Source organism: Salmo salar, chromosome 22 (genome assembly GCF_965601325.2).
Source record: "Salmo salar chromosome 22, fSalSal1, whole genome shotgun sequence".
Classification (NCBI taxonomy): Eukaryota; Metazoa; Chordata; class Actinopteri; order Salmoniformes; family Salmonidae; genus Salmo; species Salmo salar.
In genome coordinates this window covers 43,670,367-43,692,064 of record NC_138312.1, presented here as the reverse complement: position 1 = coordinate 43,692,064, position 21,698 = coordinate 43,670,367, and the positions used below count along the sequence as shown (strand labels likewise).

The following is a 21,698-nucleotide window of genomic DNA, read 5'->3' as shown; positions in this document are numbered from 1 at the left end:
ATTATGGTTGGTAAAAAACTGGTTTACCCAATACATTCCTGGGAGCTTGTATATAGTTTACTCGCCATTAGTCGGAAACTCTACCAACTTTTTTGTGTCCGCCAGCTTATGTTTTTATTAGGTGATAAAATTATTTCTTCATGAACAAATCACAACATCCAACATGAAAAATACTATAGTATACTATGGTATAGATACTATAGTACTGACCAGTGTTTTACTGACTTTACTGTAGTATTCACTGTAGTGTTTTCCAAACTAAAGTCCGCAAAAACACTAAAGTGAATACTTTAGTATTTACAGTAAACTATAGTATAAGTACTGCAGTAAAAGAAAACTGTAGTATATACTATAGTAATTAATGTAGTGCTTTTGCAGACTGTAGTATACTGTAGTATTTACTGTAAGGTTTTTGCAGACTGTAGTACACTGTAGTATTTACTGTCATGTTATTGCAGACTGTAGTATTTACTGTAGTTTGTTTGCAGACATTACTGTAGTATTTACTATAGTGTTTCTGTTTTATTATCATTGAAATAAAGTGGAGTCTTTCTCCTTGAGGAAACCTACTGGAGAAATAAAAAGAGTAAAGTAGGTAGGACTGGGGTCTGAACAATAGTTCACAGCGTCTGCTCTTTTCTATAGCGACAATAGGCAATAGACCTGATTGGGCAGCTCAGAGCTTCTGCTCTTTTCTGTCCATTAAAAACAAATGAATTGGTGGAAGAGGCAGGGCAGGCCAGGAGCAAGGAAGGAGGGTGTGGTCAAGCAAGGCACCCCGAGTCTAAGTGCACTAAGGTTTTATTAGAACAGGCATAGATTAGTTCATCTATATTTCCCTTTCCCGACATAAGTTTATTGTGTTTAAAACCAACTTCATTAAAATTACCACTCACAGCCATGCGCCGGGAGAGGGGGGTGGGGCTAAGGAATGCATCCACCTATATACACACACATTTTTTTGTACTTTTGTATTTTGTAAAAATATATATTTTTATATAGTCTTAGAATGTTATCGGTAGTTGATCTTGTTTCTTAAAGCCAGCTTGGTGGATTCCAAGGAGGCCCATTTCCTCAGTGTGCCTACTCAGTCTTTGGGTGAGTACTCGCTCACACAGCTTCCCGACATGACTGAGGAGGCTGATTGGTCTATAACTGGTGACGTTGTATGGATCTTTACCAGGTTTGTGAATCATTGTGACAACTGCAGATTTCCAAGGTAGGGGAAAATAGCCATCTATGAGCCATGGTGAAGAGGTTAGAAAGAAGGTGCAGGTATTCATCAGGGGCTTGTTTGATGAGTGTGCTGTCAATGTTGTCTTCCCCAGGTGCTTTGTTTTTGTTTTTTTCAAATTAGTCTTAATTTCTTCAATAGTAACAGAGCGGGTGAGGGGATGGTCTACCGATGTCGAATTTCTGGTATATATTGTTTTCTGTATTTCTCTATTGACAATGTTTATTTTCTATAACCTGTATGGAACACATTATTTATACATGGCATGTAGGTGGCACAAATTGGGATATGGGGGAGTGAATGGGCAGGGTATATGCAAATAAAATACTGCAATATTTACTATAGTTAAAAAGTGTAGTGTTTTTGCCGACATTCCTGTAATATTAAAAAAAACATATTTGGATAATACTGTAGTATTTACCATAGTATTCTACAGCATACTAAAACATTCTATAAGTGCTACACATGATCGAGCGATACTATAGTGTGTAGTGTAGTATTCTATAGTATACTGTACTACAGAACTCTATATAGTAAGTACTGTAGTATTCTATAGTCAACTGTAGTATTTTTTTCATGTGGGAATGACCTTGACAATTGGGAAATGCCGCAATAGATGATTTAGCAGTCATTGTACTGTAATCAAGCTGTCTCTTTTAGAACATAGCTTTAGTTTCAAAATTACTACATTCTTGCCAAGGGCTCTTTTAATGGCAACATGTTAGTTTTTCGTGTTTCCCATACCCATTCATTTGATTCGGCTATAACCGCAGGGATGCCTAGATTTTAGCTAGTGCAGTAAATAGTGTTCCATCAGAACATCCCATCCTTTGTTTTGGGCCTAAATATCAGGAAATTGACCCAGGAGTCGTTCCTGTCAGTCGTGTTGTGACCGCCCTGAATTTGTCTGAACCGCCTCAGTGCTTCTTCTTCCAATAGGTCGCTCTCCCTTTAATTCCCTGTTAAATAGCCAGCATCAGCTGCGCAAAAGTGGGGTGAGAGAGGAAGTGTTCTACCCTCAGCTTGGAAGTTCGTTAAGAGCCAGTTTATTTTGTTTGTAGTAAAAAAGTGTGTACTGTAGCCGTGTCGCAGGATCTACTTATGTCTATTGTTTGACTACTGATCTACGTTGGTCTCCGCGGTTTCTTCATGGCCTTTCCCAGCTGGAGATCTGTTGGCGGATTGGATTGTCTGACTGACCACAACTTTTTGCATGTAGGTATTTCATTTGTTTTAGTGTGATGTATACCGTGATGATTTAAGTTGTAGTGAAGACTACAGAGATTTGACACTCTTTATAGTTGTGTGGTAGAGCTGATTGCAATCTGATTGTATTAATAATGAGACCGGGTTTACCCATCACTTTCTGAAAGCACAATTGAGATACTGAGGTCACGTGTGTTCACTGAACTCCTTTACTGGGCTGGACGCTTTTAGGCCAGAGGTAAAGGACTTTTCTTGAGGAACCAGAGCTCATAGTTATGTGATCATTTATTTTGGTAATGCAAAAGAACCCAGTAAGTTATTTCCAATGTTGTAAGGGTTTATGAAAAGTGTATGTCCATACCGACTTTTACATGAGTCCTTTGTATTGGTGTAGACTTGACCGATCAGATGGGACTCATTCCCCCCAAACAAAAACCTACCTGGCACCGCTACAAACAATAACCTCAAGTCAAAACCGTTGTCGTTTTCTCTTTTATTTGTAACCTTTATTTTGGAAGATGGTTGCCAAATGTGATGGCCCAGAATCTAAATACTTTCAGGACACAAATCAGCTTAGCCGCTCCACTGAAGGTTGATGAATGTGTCTAAGAACTACACATCTAGTGCCAAGATAAAAATAAAGATCATTTTATGAGCACTGTGTGCATTCCAATCAGTATTGTATGTTAGGCTATTTGTGATAAACTCTCACCACTAGATTCAATGACTATTCTTAACACAGGTGATGTCATCACAACCAGATCATTGGTGTATAGATTGCACTCCTGCTCTTTTCACAATCTTGTAAAAAAGCAGCTGAACTACAAAAGCTGTGAGGTGGTTTTCATTCTTACAATAAATGCCGGATTTAGACCTGGAACCTCAGATAACTATAGTCCAGTCAGGAATGCATCAATAACTGCTAGCATACATATCCAGTCAACTGATTCAACAATAAATAAAACCTGACAGTTAAGACATGGAGGCCTTTATTGTTTTCTTATGCTTACACAGTACGCTGCAACACCCCTCACCCTCCCGAGCCCCCCCGCCAAACAACAATCAACATGCATTTACACCACACACACACCAGCATCCACGCTATTACACACACTCACGCAGTTTCCAATGGAAACAATGCAGGCTGAAAGAGTGATTTAAAAAAGCAAGGTAGTCAGTTGTCCACTGTAGCGCCCTCGTAAGCAAGCGCAAGGCTCGTTCCATTTTCTTCTCTCGCTCAGTAAGTTCAAAGGGGGGCGACCAAAGAGGAAAAGAAACTGTCTACATCTTTTGGGATAAACTGTTGTCCACTCAGGCCATTTGACCAACCTTTGTCTCTCTCTCACACACACACACACACACACACACACACACACACACACACACACACACACAGAGCAGGTGTTGGGAGGTCAGGATGCCCATTCATCCAACAGTCACCATTATAGCAACAACATCCTCAAGTGTCTTATTAAATGTACTGTCTGAAATGTTATTTTCTTTTAAGTTATGTGATAGGAAGATGGGGGTAGAGGGAGAGAAGTTAGAGGGGAGAGGAACGTCAAGAATTAATGTGACACATTCTTTTCCCACGATCCTCAGCGGTAGAGGAAAAAGGCCTTGTTTTACTTCCCTTGTATGGGTTAGGATGGATTGATCGTCCGTTACCTAGCAACACTTTGGCGTCACTCACAAACCCGTCCATAGCTGCATTACCTCTTAGCGCGCACAAAGTACAAGGCATTGGTTTTAGGGTAGTACTTCACGTTCTGCTTCTTGTCCATCAAGCCCCCGAATATGATGAGCTCGCCCCTACCCTGGACCACTGTGTGGAGGCTGGTCTCGGGGGGGCCGGTGACGGCAGCAGGGGTGCCGTTCCCGTAAACCCTCCAGGAGACGAGACCAGCTGCTTTGGCTCGGGACACATCCAGGACATACATCTGCATGGGCTTGCAATTGAGCGACTGGTACAGGGGCTTGCCCACGTTCAGGCTCTGGGGCGGGTGGTGGCCAAGCCGCCGTGCGATAGGCGGGATGGAGTGTCCGTCAGACCCGGCAGCAGCAGCCTGTGGCGGGCTGGAAGAGGGGGATGTTCCTGCTGAAGCCACTCCTCCCCCACTTCCTCCTGAAGCAGCTCCTTGGGACAAGGGGTTTGAGGAGGATGAAGAGGACAGGTTTTTGACAGCCTCCAGGCCTCGTCTCAGGGCTGCGGGTGACACGGCCCCCGGGGGAGTGCGTGGGGAGCCAGGGACAGGTGGAGGCGTGTGCACGCCGTTAGTGTTGGGTACCTCAGAAAGGGGGTGGGTGGCTGAGGGGGGAGACTCCCAGCCGTAGTCCGAGGAGACAGGGGGGCGAGAGGGCGGGGAGGCATCCTGGGCAGGGCTGGTCCGGGGAGAGGGGGATGAACCGTTGAGTAGAGGATGGAGGGAGGGCAGAGGCGGGCTGTCAGGCCCCTGGGAGGGGGATGGCTGTTGAGAGGAGGAGCCGGGGCTACCCTCTCTGGCACCCCCTCTGGCCGAAGGACGTGGTCTCAGTGTCCCCCAGCGGCCGTTCACACAGGGGGCCTCCTCAACGGCCCCCAGGACGACCCCGGCAGCGCCGCTCCTTACAGGGGACTGGGAGCGCAGCGAGGGGGGCTCTGGGCCCAGGGGGCCAGGGGAGGCACTGATGGGGGAGGGCCGAGAGTTCAGGCTGGGGCTGAGTGGCGCACGGCCAGACGGAGCCTGGGAGAACACCACTACACACTGTCCAACCTGGAGAGAGCGTGAGATGGACAGACAGAAAACAATGAAGGAAGTTGAGTTGAAAGTGGTCCCATGTGGCTCAGTTGGTAGAGCATGGTGTTTGCAACGCCAGGGTTGTGGGTTCGATTCCCACGGGGGACCAGTACGGAGAGAAAATGTATGAAATGTATGCATTCACTACTGTAAGTCGCTCTGGATAAGAGCGTCTGCTAAATGACTAAAATGTAAATGTAAAATGAAAGTAAACCTACAAAACAATATCCCGACAGTGTTTAGTGCAGTAAGACCGGGGATAGCTGACAAACAGAGAGCCACACATACCCTGCAGGCAGGGTGGCACCACAGTTCTGGGGCTCCATGGTCGTCGTTCTCCACCCTCAGCTGCTGCCATGTCCAGGGTGGGGCACCCATGTGCAGGAGCCAGGCATCTTTCAGCAGCTAGCAGGGACATGAGAGAGAAGGGAGGTGCAGAGTCACAAACAGCAAAACAAGAGGGCAGAGCTTTTTATGCATGGACAATAATAATGCTGCCTTTCATTAGAGAACATAAGCTCTCACTGCATTAGGGCCTCCACAGCCTCCCAGAATAAGAAGAGTCTCGTTGTCAATCACAATCTGTGAGAGAGGAGAATATACATTTAAAACATGTAGATAACCATCTATACGAGCCACAAAAAGGTAACTTGTATTCCCTGTAAAAACAGACAGATACCTTTCAAAAGTTTGGGGTCAATTAGAAATGTCCTTGTTTTTGAAAGAAAAGCATATTTTGTCCATTAAAATAACATCAAATTGATCAGAAATACAGTGTAGACATCGTTGATGTTGTAAATGACTATTGTAGCTGGAAACGGCTGATTTTTAATGGAAAATCTACATAGGCGTACAGAGGCCCATTATCAGCAACCATCACTCCTGTGTTCCAATGGCACGTTGTGTTAGCCAATCCAAGTTTATCATTTTAAAAGGCTAATTGATCATTAGAAAACCCTTTTGCAATTATGTTAGCACAGCTGAAACTGTTGTTCTGATTAAAGAAGCAATAAAAGTGGCCTTTTTTAGACTAGTTGAGTATCTGGAGCATCAGCATTTATGGGTTCGAGTACAGGCTCAAAATGGCCAGAAACAAAGAACTTTCTTCTGAAACTCGTCAGTTTATTCTTGTTCTGAGAAATGAAGGCTATTCCATGAGAGAAATTGCCAAGAAACTGAAGATCTCGTACAATGCTGTGTACTACTTCCTTCAAAGAAAACACCAGTCTCAACGTCAACAGTGAAGAACCGACTCCGGGATGCTGGCCTTCTAGGCAGAATTCCTCTGTCCAGTGTCTGTTCTTTTGCCCATTTTAAACGTTTATTTTTATTGGTCAGTCTGAGATATGGCTTGTTCTTTGCAACTCTGCCTAGAAGGACAGCATCCTGGAGTCGCCTCTTCACAGTTGACGTTGAGACTGGTGTTTTATGGGTACTATTTAATGAAGCTGCCAGTTTAGGACTTGTGAGTCGTCTGTCTCTCAAACTAGACACTAATGTACTTGCTCAGTTGTGCACCGGGGCCTCCCACTCTTTCTATTCTGGTTAGAGCCAGTTTGCGCTGAGTAGTACACAGCGTTGTACGAGATCTTCAGTTTCTTGGCAATTTCTCGCACGTGATAGCCTTCATTTCTCAGAACAAGAATAGACTGACGAGTTTCAGAAGAAAGTTCTTTGTTTCTGGCCATTTTGAGCCTGTAATCAAACCCACAAATGCTTCTGCTCCAAATACTCAACAAGTCTAAAGGCCAGTTTTATAGCTTCTTTAATCAGAACAACAGTTTTCAGCTGTGTTAACATAATTGCAAAACAGTTTTCTATAATCAATTAACCTTTTAAAAAGCTAAACTTGGATTAGCTAACACAACGTGCCATTGGAACACAGGAGTGATGGTTGCTGATAATGGGCCACTGTAGATATTCCATAATAAAAAATAAGCCATTTCCAGTTACAATAGTCATTTACAACATGGTCTACACTGTATTTCTGATCAATTTGATGTTATTTTAAAGAACAAAAATGTGCATTTTCTGAAAAAAAAAAGGACATTTATAACTGACCCCAAACTTTTGAACGGTAGTGTATTTACTAAATAATCTGAAATACTGCATGATGGGGATATGGAGGGTGTGTGGTGGAAATGCAGGAATTGAGATATGTTGAGGGTGATGGAGGTATTGAGGGGAGAAGGTGTGAAGAAAAAACATCATCCTGACCTGAGACTGGCCTCCTCGTGGGTGTGGGGACGGGCCGGAGATGGTGGGCTTGGACCAGGACCACTGCTCCAGATCCAGAACCCACACCTCGTTACTCCTGATTAGGGACCAGTGGAGAGAGCAGGGGGACACGGTGAGCCAAAAGCACACACCTTGACAGATTCACAGACAACTATCAACATTGAAAAACAGTTTAATGACATTATTTCCCTTTACTTTCAAGATACTCACACTACAACCTTTGTACATTGTCTCGCTACACCACAACTATATTCATTTTAAGTGTTTTAACTGATGTGTCAGGTTGTTCCATTGTAGTGTCTGGTTTGGCACAGCATAGTAAAATGTGCAGAAAACTCAAAAGGTAAAAGCTCCTCAAAGTAATGACATACATTTGGCGGGCCCCTAGTGACCCTCCAAACACCACCATGGCGCTCCCTATGACGGAGGAGGAGTGACCGGCCATGGGTAGGGGTCCTTGGGTTGTCACGATGCAGTTCCACCTGAGGGCACAGGGAGAAGTTTACGGGCTTAGCTAGATGAGGGTAAAGTGATAAAAGACCAAGCACTGATGGCTAGGTAAGGCTATAAGTATAATTAAGTGAAAAGTAGGCATTGGTCTGAAGAAAAAGGAAATTCACAAGCCCCACAATGTTATTCCACCCATGCTCTACCAAGGTTTTCCAGCACACAACTTTGACCTACTACAGTACCTATGTTGGTCTATTGTACTTCAAACAATGTGTATGCAGGTTGCTTAGGATTCAAACCTTCTCAAACAGCCTAATTCATACTCTTAGAGGTGCCTCCATAATAATGTGATTTGTACTGCATACAAATTAAAGTATTGGATCTTCACACATGCCACACTAATCCCATTCCACTACCCTTTCAAGCTGTTTTTATTATTTTATGAAAGCAAGCTTATTTGAGTGAGCTGTTTTGTCTTGTAGTAGTGGTGCCCGTCTGTATTTCCTAAAACCTTTATTTTAGCAATACATTTCATAACACTTTTTTGGTCATTAGTCCAAAATAAGTGTGTTGGACACAGTCACTAATTTATAGAGGTCTACAGAGCCTGTCTGCATTCTGGATTTCTGTAACCGTTAGCTAACCTGTGTAATATTGACATAAGTTCAGAAACACTTGTTTTGCAAATATGGTCCTGTTTTAATTGTTGTACTGATCAATGGTCAGTTCATTACCTCTGTCAAATGAATATGTAGCTTAAAGTTGTGTATTTGTATTTAAAGCTACAATACACTATTTACAATAGGAATACATCTAAAAAGACATACAGCAGGACACTGTAAAGTATATTATTCCTCTGAAGAGTACAAAGTAGGCCGTTTGAGAAGTTTGAATCCTAAGCAACCCGCATATACATTGTTTTAAGTACAATAGACCAACATAGTGTAGTAAGGCAAAGCTGGGTGCTGAAAACCCCTGGTAAAGCATGAGTGGAGTAGGCATTGTGGTGCTCACATGAATTTCCTTTCTTTTTCAGCTTCAGACCAATACCTACTTCTCACTTAAAACAGTTGTGTGTTTCCATGATTTTTGCACCAGAAGGTGATTTTCTGTGAAAGGTGCATTATACAACATTTCCACATGCAAAGCCTGATTTTTTTTTTGAAGCAACCAAAAGTCTGTCATTGGCAGTGCTATTGTAACATCTAAATTTGTCATCTGCCAAAAGGTCTGGGCCTTAAATGGTACAGGTTGTGTGCTTGCATAACTGCAAGGGTTGCTAGTTTAAACCCTGGTCTGCTGGCTGTTGCCAGCTGAAATCAGTTTTGAACTAACTATTAAAAGTATGTGTAGAATTTACCATGGATAGTCAAAAGTAATTGTCTGCTGTTTTCAGAAGGTGAATAGCTCAATTGATTGTGACAGTAAAATATGACTAAATTTCCATTGAAAACAATGTATACTGTTGGGTTCTGAGAATATGAAATGTTACTTATTCATGTCACTGATGGAGGGCTAAGGTTGAGGGTCTACACCAGAAGATAAGGGTTATAGGAGGAAGGTAGATAGCTGCAACTAAGCTTGGAATGTGTTGAGTGCAGGGAAGCGATTATGTGTGGCAGACATTGATAAGGGGAGACGAGTGGAGATCTTAGAAACTAACAATGTCACTGAGGGAGAGAGGGTAATTTATAACGTTTACATTATGTCAGCATGTTATTGTTAGCCATCAGGGATCCTCTGGGAGGAGAAGAGTCTGGTATCAATAACCATGACAGCCTTGAGTTGGGGTGGAGTGAGCACTTTGGGGTAGAGGTCAGATGAAGTGAGGAAGAACAGATATCACTAAGGTTCTGTCTAGCAACAGGGACGCATTGGCAGTTCGGTTGTGGAGGAGACAGCGTTAAATATCAGTGCTTGTGTGAAATGTTTTTTCTGAATTACAGCTGTAACGACCCTTTGGGAAGAATTAAACTTGGTTAAGCTTCTCTAGTGTCCATGAGTTATTTACTCTGAAAAATGAGAATCTAACAATACTAAACAAGAATAAATGCAATATCATGTCAAGTCTTGGTTCCATGTTTCATGAGCTGAAATAAAATATCCCAGAAATGTTCCATACGCACAAAAAGCGTATTTTTCTAAAAGGTAGTACACAAATGTGTTTACATCCCTGTTAGTGAGCATTTCTCCTTTGCCAAGATAATCCATCCACCTGACAAGTGTGACATATCTAGAAGCTGATTAAACAGCATGATCATTACACAGGTGCACTTTGTACTGGGGACAATAAAAGGCCACTCTAAAATGTGCAGTTTTGTCACACAACGCCACAGTTTTGAGGGAGCGTGCAACTGGCAAGCTGACTGCAGGAATGTCCACAAGAGCTGTTGCCAGAGAATTGAATGTTAATTTCTCTACCAATGTCCTTTTAGAGAATTTGGCAGTACGTCCAACCGAACTCACAACCACGTGTAACCATGCCAGGCCAGGACTTCAATATCTGGCATCTTCGCCTGCGGGATCATCTGAGACCAGCCACCCATTGTGGGTTTGCACAACTTTAGAATTTCTGCACAAACTGTCAAAAACCGTCTCAGGGAAGCTCATCTGCGTGCCCGTCGTCCTCACCAGGGTCTTGACCTGACTGCAATTCAGCAAATGCTCACCTTCAATGGCCACTGGCACGCTGGAGATTGTGCTCTTCACGGATGATACCCGGTTTCAATTTAACCAGGCAGATTTCAGACACCTTCTATGGCGTCGTGTGGGCAAGTGGTTTGCTAATGTCAACATTGTGAACAGAGTGCCCCATGGTGGCAGTGGGGTTATGGTATGGGCAGGCATAAGCTACAGAGAACGAACACAATGGCATTTTATCAATGGCAATTTGAATGACGAGATCCTGAGGCCCACTGTTGTGCCATTAATCTGCCACCATCACCTCATGAAATGTCCCACTTCTTCCATGGCCAGCATACTCACCTGACATGTCACTCATTGGGTTGCTCTGGATCGACGTGTACGACAGCATGTTCCAGGTCCCACAGAATATCCAGCAACTTTGCACAGCCATTGAAGAGTGGGACAACATACCACAGGCCACTATCAACAGCCTGATCAACTCTATCCGAAGGAGATGTGTTGCGCTGCATGAGGCAAATGGTCACACCAGATACTGACTGGTTTTAACTGATCCACGCCCCTACCTTTTTATTTAAGGTATCTGTGACCAACAGACACATATCTGTATTCCCAGACATGTGAAATTAATAGATTAGGGCCTAATGAATTTATTTAAATTGACTGATTTCCTTATATGAACTATAACTCAGTAAAATCTTTGAAATTGTTGAGAGTTGTGTTTATATTTCTGTTCTGTGTAAAAGAAAATGGTTTTAGGTCATTGACTTTTGAAGGTTGTATAACTCAGCCATAGAGTCTAAAATATATCCCCATGAACAACATAGCCGTGTATTTCTTGTGCATTTTACAGCTTGTTTCTAGCCTAAAGCATCCCATACAGATTCTACGCATTCTATACAATTATATAATCCAGGTTTGGTGGGGCATTAGTTGTTGACAAATATCCAACACATGGGCAAGTCCAGCATCCAGATCGGAGCTGTAAATACAATGAGTTGTTAGTTTGGCAGTGTTGATCAGCACACATTTGGATTCAAATGTCAAGACAGGAGAAGGAGCGTACCGGAATTTATTCTGGATGTTCGAAACTGGTGAATTGTTCTGATGCTAGCAAGCATGCATTTGCACACTAATGTACAAGCGAAGAGCTGTTGAAATGTGCATTGGGGATTTAACATAGCTAGCTAGATGTGGCTAGCAATTTGTTTTCTCAGTTTGAGTTGTTTCCATCGCTTGCGGTATGGTTTTGGAAACATAAGGAATGTATCATATCAGTGAGAAATAATTTAAATAAAGGTTAAATTAAACACCTTTATAGGGTTAGGGTTCCCACTCGGCCATATCTCCATGCAACAGCGCTTGTTTACAGAAGACAGACTGAAGACAAAGACGGCCACCTATGCTAACTAGCTATCTAGCATGCTCCGAACACCTGAGTGTAAGCGTAACTGGGGAGGAAGTATATTTAATCAACTGGAGGCACACACAGCGTATGGATCTGGGCAAAACTGCTACAGTAAGCATCGTTTTTATTTGAAAGATTCTTTCTCGCTGATATGAAAAAGGGGCTTTTCAGCATATGTTTCAAAAACCGTTTTGCAAGCGATTATTGACATTTCTAAATGTTAAAACACAATATTGGAATTGTAGTTCACATGCAGCCAATCTTGAACCAAGCTAACCGCTGAAAAACCTACCGAGAAAAATGTTCAAGAGTTAGGTAGCAGTGTGACAATTTGCCCAAAGTTGGGTGTTGGTTTTGAAATTATGTAGCTATGTTTTGTGGAAAAATGTAGGGCTGGCATTTGGACCTAAGCTAGCTAATGTTAGCTAGCGTCTGTGTCGAGGTCAGCTGTAGCTAGCTAGCTAATGACTGAAGTGATTTGTGTAAAAACTCTTTGCCTGTTTGTTAGCTGGCTAGCTTACGGCTGACTGGTGTTAGCTAGCTAGAGAGGCTAGTTTCTGGACTTTGGATAAGCAATCTAACATTAGCTAGGTAACATTTACTAGCTAACTAATCAAAATATGTTTGCATTTTTGATTAACCTCAGCTTGAATATACACCATACAGTAGCTTAAGGTTGTTCTCATCCACTTCTTATAACTGGCAGCCTGGTTCTGCCGCAGCAGCTGTGTTGCTGCCTATCAACAGAGTTGTTCGACATGGTGTTAGAACTCTGAAATTCAACTGAAAAATATGGTAGCATGTCACAAATGCTACAAAAAGGTAGCACATCATTTGAATCTTAAATGGACAGAAGTTAGCATGTGAGAGGGATAAATTATACATTTAATAAAAACTGTTGCACCTACAAACTTAGACATTTTTTAAGTCCAATGGTCACGTTCAGGACAATATAGTCTCGTTTTAATCCGACATCTAGAATTTGAGCTAGGTGGGCACAGAAAAGAACTCTGAAAACTCAATAGCCAACAACCCTGTTAAATCTGGTAACAGCCAGACGGCTCATGACGATAGGCGGGGAGTGTGTCTTACCTCCAAGTTGATTTGCGAATTTTCATTGACATTGGTGTCATTGGCTTGGTCATTGGTATGGAGATTTTAATATAATGTTGAGCTTCAAGCAATGCCATACTATTGTGGGGCTATGGGTTTTCAGTCTCTACACAGAAAGAACTGTCATGAGTAATAGTACTGACTATAGCCTGTATGAGAGTGAACATTAGTCAACATGTGATGTTGATACATACTGTATGGCTAAAGGAGTTAATTCATCCACTGGGTCTAGGCCTCTCCCCAAACCTTCTGGTCTCTTCCTCTTACCAGTTTTTGGAGGGGGAGTATGTGTGGATCTCGTCAAAGAACCTCTCAGGCTGATGTAGTGGGTATGGGCTAGGTCGAGTCCATCCACCAAAGAGCACCAGCAGATTGTTGTACATCACCAGGGTAGCACCCGCTTTAGGAGACGGATAGGAGCCTGTGTGGGCAAAAGGAGTATAAGCCTTCATACAGTGCATTCAGACAGTATTCAGACCCCTTGACTTTTTCCACATTTTGTTACGTTACAGCCTTATTCTAAAATTGATTAAATTGTTTTTTCCCCCTCATCTACACACAATACCCCATAATGACAAAGCAAAAACAGGTTTTTCGACATTTTTGCAAATGTATTCTAAATGAAAAGTATTCAGACTCTAAACTCAGTACTTTGTTGAAGCACCTTTGGCAGCGATTACAATCTCCAGTCTTCTTGGGTATGACGCTACAAGCTAGACAGACCTGTATTTGGGGAGATTATCCCATTCTTCTTTGCAGATCCTCTCAAGCTCTGTCAGGTTGGATGGTGAGCATCGCTGCAAAGCTATTTTCAGGTCTCTCTAGAGATGTTAGATTGGTTTCAAGTCCGGGCTTTGGCTGGGCCACTCAAGGACATTCAGACACTTGTCCCAAAGCCACTTCTGCGTTGTCTTGGCTGTTTGCAGTTGGAAAGTGAACCGTCACTCTGGAGCAGGGTTTCATCAAGGATCTCTCTGTACTTTGCTCCGTTCACCTTTCCCTCGAGCCTGACTAGTTTCCCAGTCCCTGCCTCTGAAAACATCCCCACAGCATGATACTGCCACCACCATGCTTAAACGAGGGGTGGTGCCAGGTTTCCTCCAGACGTGACGCTTGGCATTCAGGTCAAAGAGTTCAATCTTGGTTTCATCAGACCAGAGAATCTTGTTTCTCATGGTCTGAGAGTCCGTTAGGTGCCTTTTGGCAAACTCCAAACGGGCTGTCATGTACCTTTTACTGAGGAGTGGCTTCCGTCTGGCCACTCTACCATAAAGGCCTGATTGGCGGAGTGCTGCAGAAAAGGTTGTCCTTCTGGAAGGTTCTCCCATCTCCACAGAGGAACTCTGGAGCTCTGTCAAGAGTGACAATGGGGTGGTTCTTGGCCACTGTGCCTCGGCACAATCCTGTCTCGGAGCTCTACAGACAATTCCTTCGACTTCATGGCTTGGTTTTTGCTCTGACATGCACTGTCAACTGTGGGACCTAAAACAGACATGTCCAATCAATTGAATTTACCACAGGTGGACTCCAATCAAGTTGTAGAAACATCTCAAGGATGATTCATGGAAACTGAATGCACCTCATAGCAAAGGGTCTGAATACTTATGTAAAGGTATCTGTTTTTACGTATTATAAATTTGCAAACATTTCTAAAAACCTGTTTTGGCTTTGTCACTATGGGGTAGTGTGTAAATCGATGAGTTTTATTTATTTAATCCATTTTAGAACAAGGCTGTAATGTAACAAAATGTAGAAAAGGGGTCTGAATAATTTCCAAATGCACTGTACATTCTCCTATGCCATGCATACAAAGGTTGGAAGTCAATTTAAACATGACAAATCACATCTGCAAGCAGAGTAAAAAAATGACTAAAACAAAAATGTTAATTTCTTTACCGCCATGTGTAAAGCACAAGAACCATCAAAGAACGTTATTTTCTCTTTCCTTGTTACAAGTGGGCAGTATCCACCCCAAGGGCTGATTTCTTACCCGAGGCTAAAGGGCGGATCCACTCCTTGCTGTTGAGGTCAAGTCTCCACAGGTCGTTGAAGGCAGCGTTGCAGCTACTTTGAGTACAGCCCCCAAACACATACATGGACTGGTTGGAGTCGTAGTAGCATGCACCTGCAACACACACATGGTTTTTGTCATAATGACTTACACCAGGGCTATTTAACTGGAGTCCGTGGGCCAGATCCTGCCTGTTTATCAATTTACAATGGCCCTTTGATCAATTATGAATATTCATTAAAAAAAAAAAATTAAAACCCTCGTAAAAATCCGGTGTTTAGTGCCAAGAGGAGCGTTCGTTCAATATTCTCCAATGGGAGAATCTGTATTCCTGTCGTCCCACCCCTTAATTGCTGTCAATCAATATCACCCAACATACCAGTTACAGCCAATCAGAGCTGCTAACGGGGGTACAAGGGTCTGCCCGCCTGTTGGCTCTTTCACCGCAGATGAGATCACTACACTGCCCGATACACCAGAGCGTGCTTTGTACTTAACTTAGCTGTGAGTGAAAAAGACCATGGACTCAGTTACGGCGATCATGAATTTTATCCGATCAACATCTAGACTGCAACGTAGTCTGCTGAGCATCCTGATCTACTTTTACATAATGATGATCGGTGGCTAAGCAAGGGTAATAACACTCAAGAGAACAGCCTGTGAGCTTAGGGAGGACATAGCTTTCTTGTGGCAGAGAAAAGCAACTAACACATATCTATCAAAAATGCTTGATGAGTTCGTATAAGATGTTTTTCAGTGATCTTCAATCAACTGAATGGACTTCATTTGGGACTACAGGTGAGGGATAAAAGAGTTATTGACAATTGAAAAACAGACTTATTTTCAAAATACATTTTCCCCTCTGAATTGAGCCCAAACAAAAGGCTCCATTTCCCTACACTACGCAACTATATTCAGTCACCATCAGTTAGAGCTGGGCGATATGGCCTGAAAATCATCTGGACTTTTTCAAGTTTATGGGTGATTCACGCTATACCATGGCCGGAAATCCCGGGGGGGACAGGGGGGACACGACCCCCCCCCCCCCCATCCTGAGAAAAATATGATTTGTCCCCCCCAATATATCACTGAAACATAACTATGTAATTTAAATAATATTAATAATACGCAATGAAAGCAATTGTGCTGATTATAGACACTTAATAGCACGTTTTTAAGTTTCAAAAGATTGAGACCCCCCCACCCTTTGCCTCAATGGTTTGATCCACTGCCAGTTCCTTAGTTGGCAAGGTAACAGAGGGGTCGTCTCCACTGTCTGAAAGGCACTCAATGAAAGTAACTGACGTGAGGTTAATCCAGTCAATCGCGCACACACACTAGCTGAATATGCAGAGCTTGCGCGCAAATATTAACTATTAAACTAGCTAGTACCCATTCCATTTATGTGGCCTCGTCAAAGATGGAATCTTTGCTATCGTCAATTTATTCCAAGATCAGCATGCAGATGATTAAGTTAGTGCTTCAAAGTCCCTGTGATAAGGTTAGCGATAAACTGAAGTCCAAACTGAACAGAACTACACTCTCTTCTACCATTGTCTTAAATATATTTAATGGTCTCGTTGCAAAAGGTAAATTGTCGCAAGGGAACTTTTATTTATTTATTTATTTTATTTAACCCGGGTAGCAAAGATTATAGCAAACACCACTGAAACGGAATTGGTGCTCGCTAGCTTTGCAAATTCAGCTATTGTTGGAAGCCAGCCAATATGAAACAAACTATTAAAATTACAAAAGATTGCAGCATATGTTGTGTAAATGGTGAACTCGTACAGCTGTCAACTCTTGTCATTTTAATCCGTTTCACATTTGCTAGCTACCTTTTAGATCGAAGCCCAAATAGAATGATAAAAGATATGATAGAAGCCCATCTCCTACTGTAAATAACCTACACACTGTGTGTGTGTGTAGCCAGCCAGCCAGGTAGAAAAATGGCAGAAAAATAAAAGACGGACATCAGAGTATTTTTCAGTACACCAAAACGCAAAGTAAGAACCCTACTAGCCTAATATCTCAAAGACTAGTTGATAAAATGTTCATAAGAAAGAAATTAAATTCTAATGGAAATGTTTCACAATGATGTCATTAGGCAGAGCAGGCAACAGATGGCACACAGACAGCAGAGTTGGGGACAGATATGCAGGGACAGACTGGCAGAGACAGGGAGTCTCAGGTAAGTTTGTTGAGTCTTTGTTTGGCAACATTATGAAAGGTACTCCATTTTTTTGACTTGTAAAATAGGAACATAATTGGAAAATGCCATGGATACCCCCACTCTCAACTTAAACTGGTGACTGAAGTAAGATTTGTTAAAGGCAATGGTATTGCTGTTGTGATTAGTTGTGTAGTTTTGGGTACCGGTAGTTAGGAGTACGGCAAACACCTTATTTCTTTGGTTCCTCAATATACATTTACCCTATTACAATGTAGGCTATGTGTTACAGCACTACTTTTGGTGTCCCCCTCAGGAATTGTCCCCTCCAAAGTTGATATCAGATTTTCACCCCTGCGATATACATCAATTTTTTAAATGTTTTCTCAAAATAATCTTTGATGTACAATTAAAGGTCAAATACACTGCATTTCAAACAGTCAGCAATAATCAGATTAATTCCGTGCATGTGAAATTAGGCTAAATACACAGTGTATAAAACGTGTGCCATTCAGCGGGTGAATGGACAAGACAAAAGATTGAAGTGTGCCTTTGAACAAGTATGGTAGTAGGGGCCAGGTACACCGGTCTGTGTCAAGAACTGCAACACTGCTGGGTTTTTCACGCTCAACAGTTTTCCGTGTGTATCAAGAATGTGCCACCACCTAAAGGACATCCAGCCAACTTGACAACTGTGGCAAGCATTGCAGTCAACATGGGCCAGCATCCCTGTGGAACGCTTTCGACACCTTGTAGAGTCCATGCCCTGACGAAGTGAGGCTGTTCTGAGGGGAAAAGGAAGGTGTTCTTAATGTGTTGTACACTCAGTGTATAAGCCCCACTAATAATTACATTATTTTATCAAAATAGTTTAACCTGCTTTTTTTTGCAATAATAACTGATCTGGCTTTCAAGTATGTCAATGAAAATGCCCTTTTTGTTACAAATTTAAAAAGAAACATGAATAATGCAGATTCACTAATAATGACTAACTTCTTGTAGCAGACATTATAGAAAATGAACACAAGGTCTCAAACAATCTCACATGCTAGTGAACAGCCAGCTAATCTTTATATTTCAACTTAAACCAACTTGGATCCATTTCCTAGCTAACAAGGTTGAACAGTTGAATTGTTATGAACACACCCTTCTATCCAACTGTTTGAACAGCATGCTAGCCTGTCCACTTTGTTCAGATGTTGAAATCAAGTGGCCTACCTTATTTCTCAGAATGAGAACGAGTTGCCAATTCCTTATATAAAATAGTGTTCTATGCTTATTGCACACACACAACCAACTCTTCCCCACGTTCTCTACTGATGTGGGGGAGAGAGACTTCTACGCAAAAGCTAGTCAACTGAGATATGCCATGCATAAAAGGTTTCTATGTGTAAAAAAAATGTATAAAAAAGAAATAGAAAATAAAACAGAATATGATACTAGTCAACTGAGATATGCATGCATAAAAGTTTCCTATGTGTAAAAAAAAGCTTCATCTTTAGTTATGTATGTAATTAAACAATTTGATGCACTGAATTAGGCTAATCTTAAAAGCACTTAAAATGAAATTTTAGCAACGTTTCATTTTTATAAAAGAGCTTCATAAGATAAGAATTGTGTTTGTGCATTGTTTTTTATACTGGTTTTAGGAAAGAGTAATCCCATGTAGAAAATATCTGGCCCCCGTAAATAACCTTTTTCAAATCCAACCCCCGCAAGAAGATGGGGCTATTCAACTGACTTCAATGCCCTATCCCTAATACTTTCAATTTAAATTGTGTATGGCATTACTTTTTTAAAGATAATACTTAGGACTGCACAGCCTGGAGTTGATTATCCAGCTTATACCATGGCCAATCAACTCAATTCAACAAAGAGGTAGTATATGTTGTGTAGATGTTGTATACTGACTGTGTGAGAAGCGTTGCGTGATGGGTGTTCCAGGATATGGGTAGGTACGACTCTCCCACTGAATATTGCCCTCCTGGACGGCCCGCAGAAAACCATGGTAACACTGATATGCAACACCTGGGGGGAGAAAGAGATTGGAGATGAGGTGAGTGACTACTATGCTTTTATGTGAGTCACAGCCACAATAAAAGCAACATAACACGTCATTATCTTAACTGTTTTTGAAATAATAAGTCACTTATTGTCATGGTTGACTCAGTGTCCCATCTGAAAATGGGATAAACGTTACTTGACCCATTGTAAAAAAGAACCCACTTCATTCAAACAGCTGAGTGGTAGTTTGGGTTTCCACTTGGGTGTCTCAAAACGCAGCATAATGGCATGCTGTTGCCTTTTTGGTCATTCTGAGTGATTAGTGCTTTGAGGTCGGTTCGGTTTCGGTTTTCGATTTCACTATGTATTTATTTTACATTAAATTCATTATTAAATAAGCCAAAAATTGTAAACATTCAATTGCCAAAACATTGAAAATATTATATTGTCTCCGTCAGGTCCACATTGGGTAGACATGAATTGAGAAAAAGGAAATTACTATGACATAATAAATTATTTCAGTTGTGTATATTACTTAGTTTTATTTGATGACTAATATTTTTAATTCCTTAAAGTCATTATCTCATCTCTGCTCAGGCAGTAGCAGCCAGCCAGCCAGACAACGTTATCTCTGCTCAGGCAGTAGCAACCAGCCAGACAACGTCATCTCTGCTCAGGCAGTAGCAACCAGCCAGACAACGTTATCTCTGCTCAGGCAGTAGCAACCAGCCAGCCAGACAACATTATCTCTGCTCAGGCAGTAGCAACCAGCCAGCCAGCCAGACAACGTTCTCTCTGCTCAGGCAGTAGCAACCAGCCAGCCAGCCAGCCAACGTTATCTCTGCTCAGGCAGTAGCAGCCAGCCAGCCAGACAACGTTATCTCTGCTCAGGCAGTAGCAGCCAGCCAGCCAGCCAGACAACATCATCTCTGCTCAGGCAGTAGCAGCCAGCCAGACAACGTTATCTCTGCTCAGGCAGTAGCAACCAGCCAGCCAGCCAGACAACACTATCTCTGCTCAGGCAGTAGCAGCCAGCCAGCCAGCCAGCCAGACAACGTCATCTCTGCTCAGGCAGTAGCAACCAGCCAGCCAGCCAGCCAGACAACGTCATCTCTGCTCAGGCAGTAGCAACCAGCCAGCCAGCCAGACAACGTTATCTCTGCTCAGGCAGTAGCAACCAGCCAGCCAGCCAGACAACGTTATCTCTGCTCAGGCAGTAGCAACCAGCCAGCCAGCCAGACAACGTTATCTCTGCTCAGGCAGTAGCAACCAGCCAGCCAGCCAGACAACGTTATCTCTGCTCAGGCAGTAGCAACCAGCCAGCCAGCCAGACAACGTTATCTCTGCTCAGGCAGTAGCAACCAGCCAGCCAGCCAGACAACGTTATCTCTGCTCAGGCAGTAGCAACCAGCCAGCCAGCCAGACAACGTTATCTCTGCTCAGGCAGTAGCAACCAGCCAGCCAGCCAGACAACGTTATCTCTGCTCAGGCAGTAGCAACCAGCCAGCCAGCCAGACAACGTTATCTCTGCTCAGGCAGTAGCAACCAGCCAGCCAGCCAGACAACATTATCTCTGCTCAGGCAGTAGCAACCAGCCAGCCAGACAACGTTATCTCTGTGTGCTCTCCATACTGTACTGTCATTAGTCATCATATTTAGCTAGCTTAGCATGCCTAAGTATGCTGCAGAGCTGTCTGACAAAATCATTTTACTAGTTCTCCAAAGTAGATAAGGCATACTTTCACGAACTGTCTCTATCCCTCTGTCACCGTTGTGGTGTACATTCCTCTCTCATGCTGTCTATGTGGTCTGTGTGTACAGAGCCTTCAGAAAGTGTTTACACCTGTTTACTTTCTCCACTTTGTTACAGCCGGAATTTAAAATTGATTAAATTGAGATTTTTTTGTTACTGGCCTTCACACACAAACACAACACTCCATAATGTCAGTGGAATTATTTTTTATGATTTCTTTAAACAAATTAATAAAAAATGAAAAGCTGAAATGTCTTGAATCAATAAGTATTCAACCCCTTTGTGCATTTGAGATTTTTCTGGCCCATCGTCCCACAACTGTCCCAAAGTCTGTTTTGAATGATCCCAAACATATTTTTAATTCTGAGCCACCACTATGCTTGAAAATGTGGAGAGTGTTACTCAGTATTGTGTTGTATTGGATTAGCCCCAAACATAACACTTTGTATTTAGGACAACAAGTGTATTGCTTTGCCACACTTTTTGCAGTATTACTTATTGCATTTTTATTTTTTAATTGAACATTTATTTATTTGGTTAATTCAGTCTATTTAGCCTCAAATAAATAATGAAACCTGTTCAATTTGGTTTAAATAATGCAAAAACAAAGTGTTGGAGAAGAAAGTAAAAGTGCAATATGTGCCATGTAAGAAAGCTAACGTTTAAGTTCGTTTAAGTTCCTTGCTCAGAA

General features: G+C 42.3%; 1 protein-coding gene across 3 annotated transcripts in view; it reads right to left on the bottom strand.

Moving 5' to 3' along the window:
- Window positions 1-3,412: 3,412 nt before the first annotated feature.
- Window positions 3,413-21,698, bottom strand: part of fbx42 (F-box only protein 42) — a 67,166-nt gene continuing 48,880 nt past the window's right edge. For all 3 annotated transcript variants that reach the window (XM_082967318.1, NM_001140552.1, XM_082967319.1), the window contains 8 exon segments: window positions 19,162-19,278; window positions 15,060-15,194; window positions 13,337-13,490; window positions 7,827-7,937; window positions 7,435-7,531; window positions 5,743-5,799; window positions 5,506-5,622; window positions 3,413-5,193 (listed from right to left, as the gene is read on the bottom strand). In XM_082967318.1, the coding sequence (XP_082823444.1) occupies window positions 4,153-5,193; window positions 5,506-5,622; window positions 5,743-5,799; window positions 7,435-7,531; window positions 7,827-7,937; window positions 13,337-13,490; window positions 15,060-15,194; window positions 19,162-19,278 (1,829 nt within the window). In that variant the 3' untranslated portion in view covers window positions 3,413-4,152.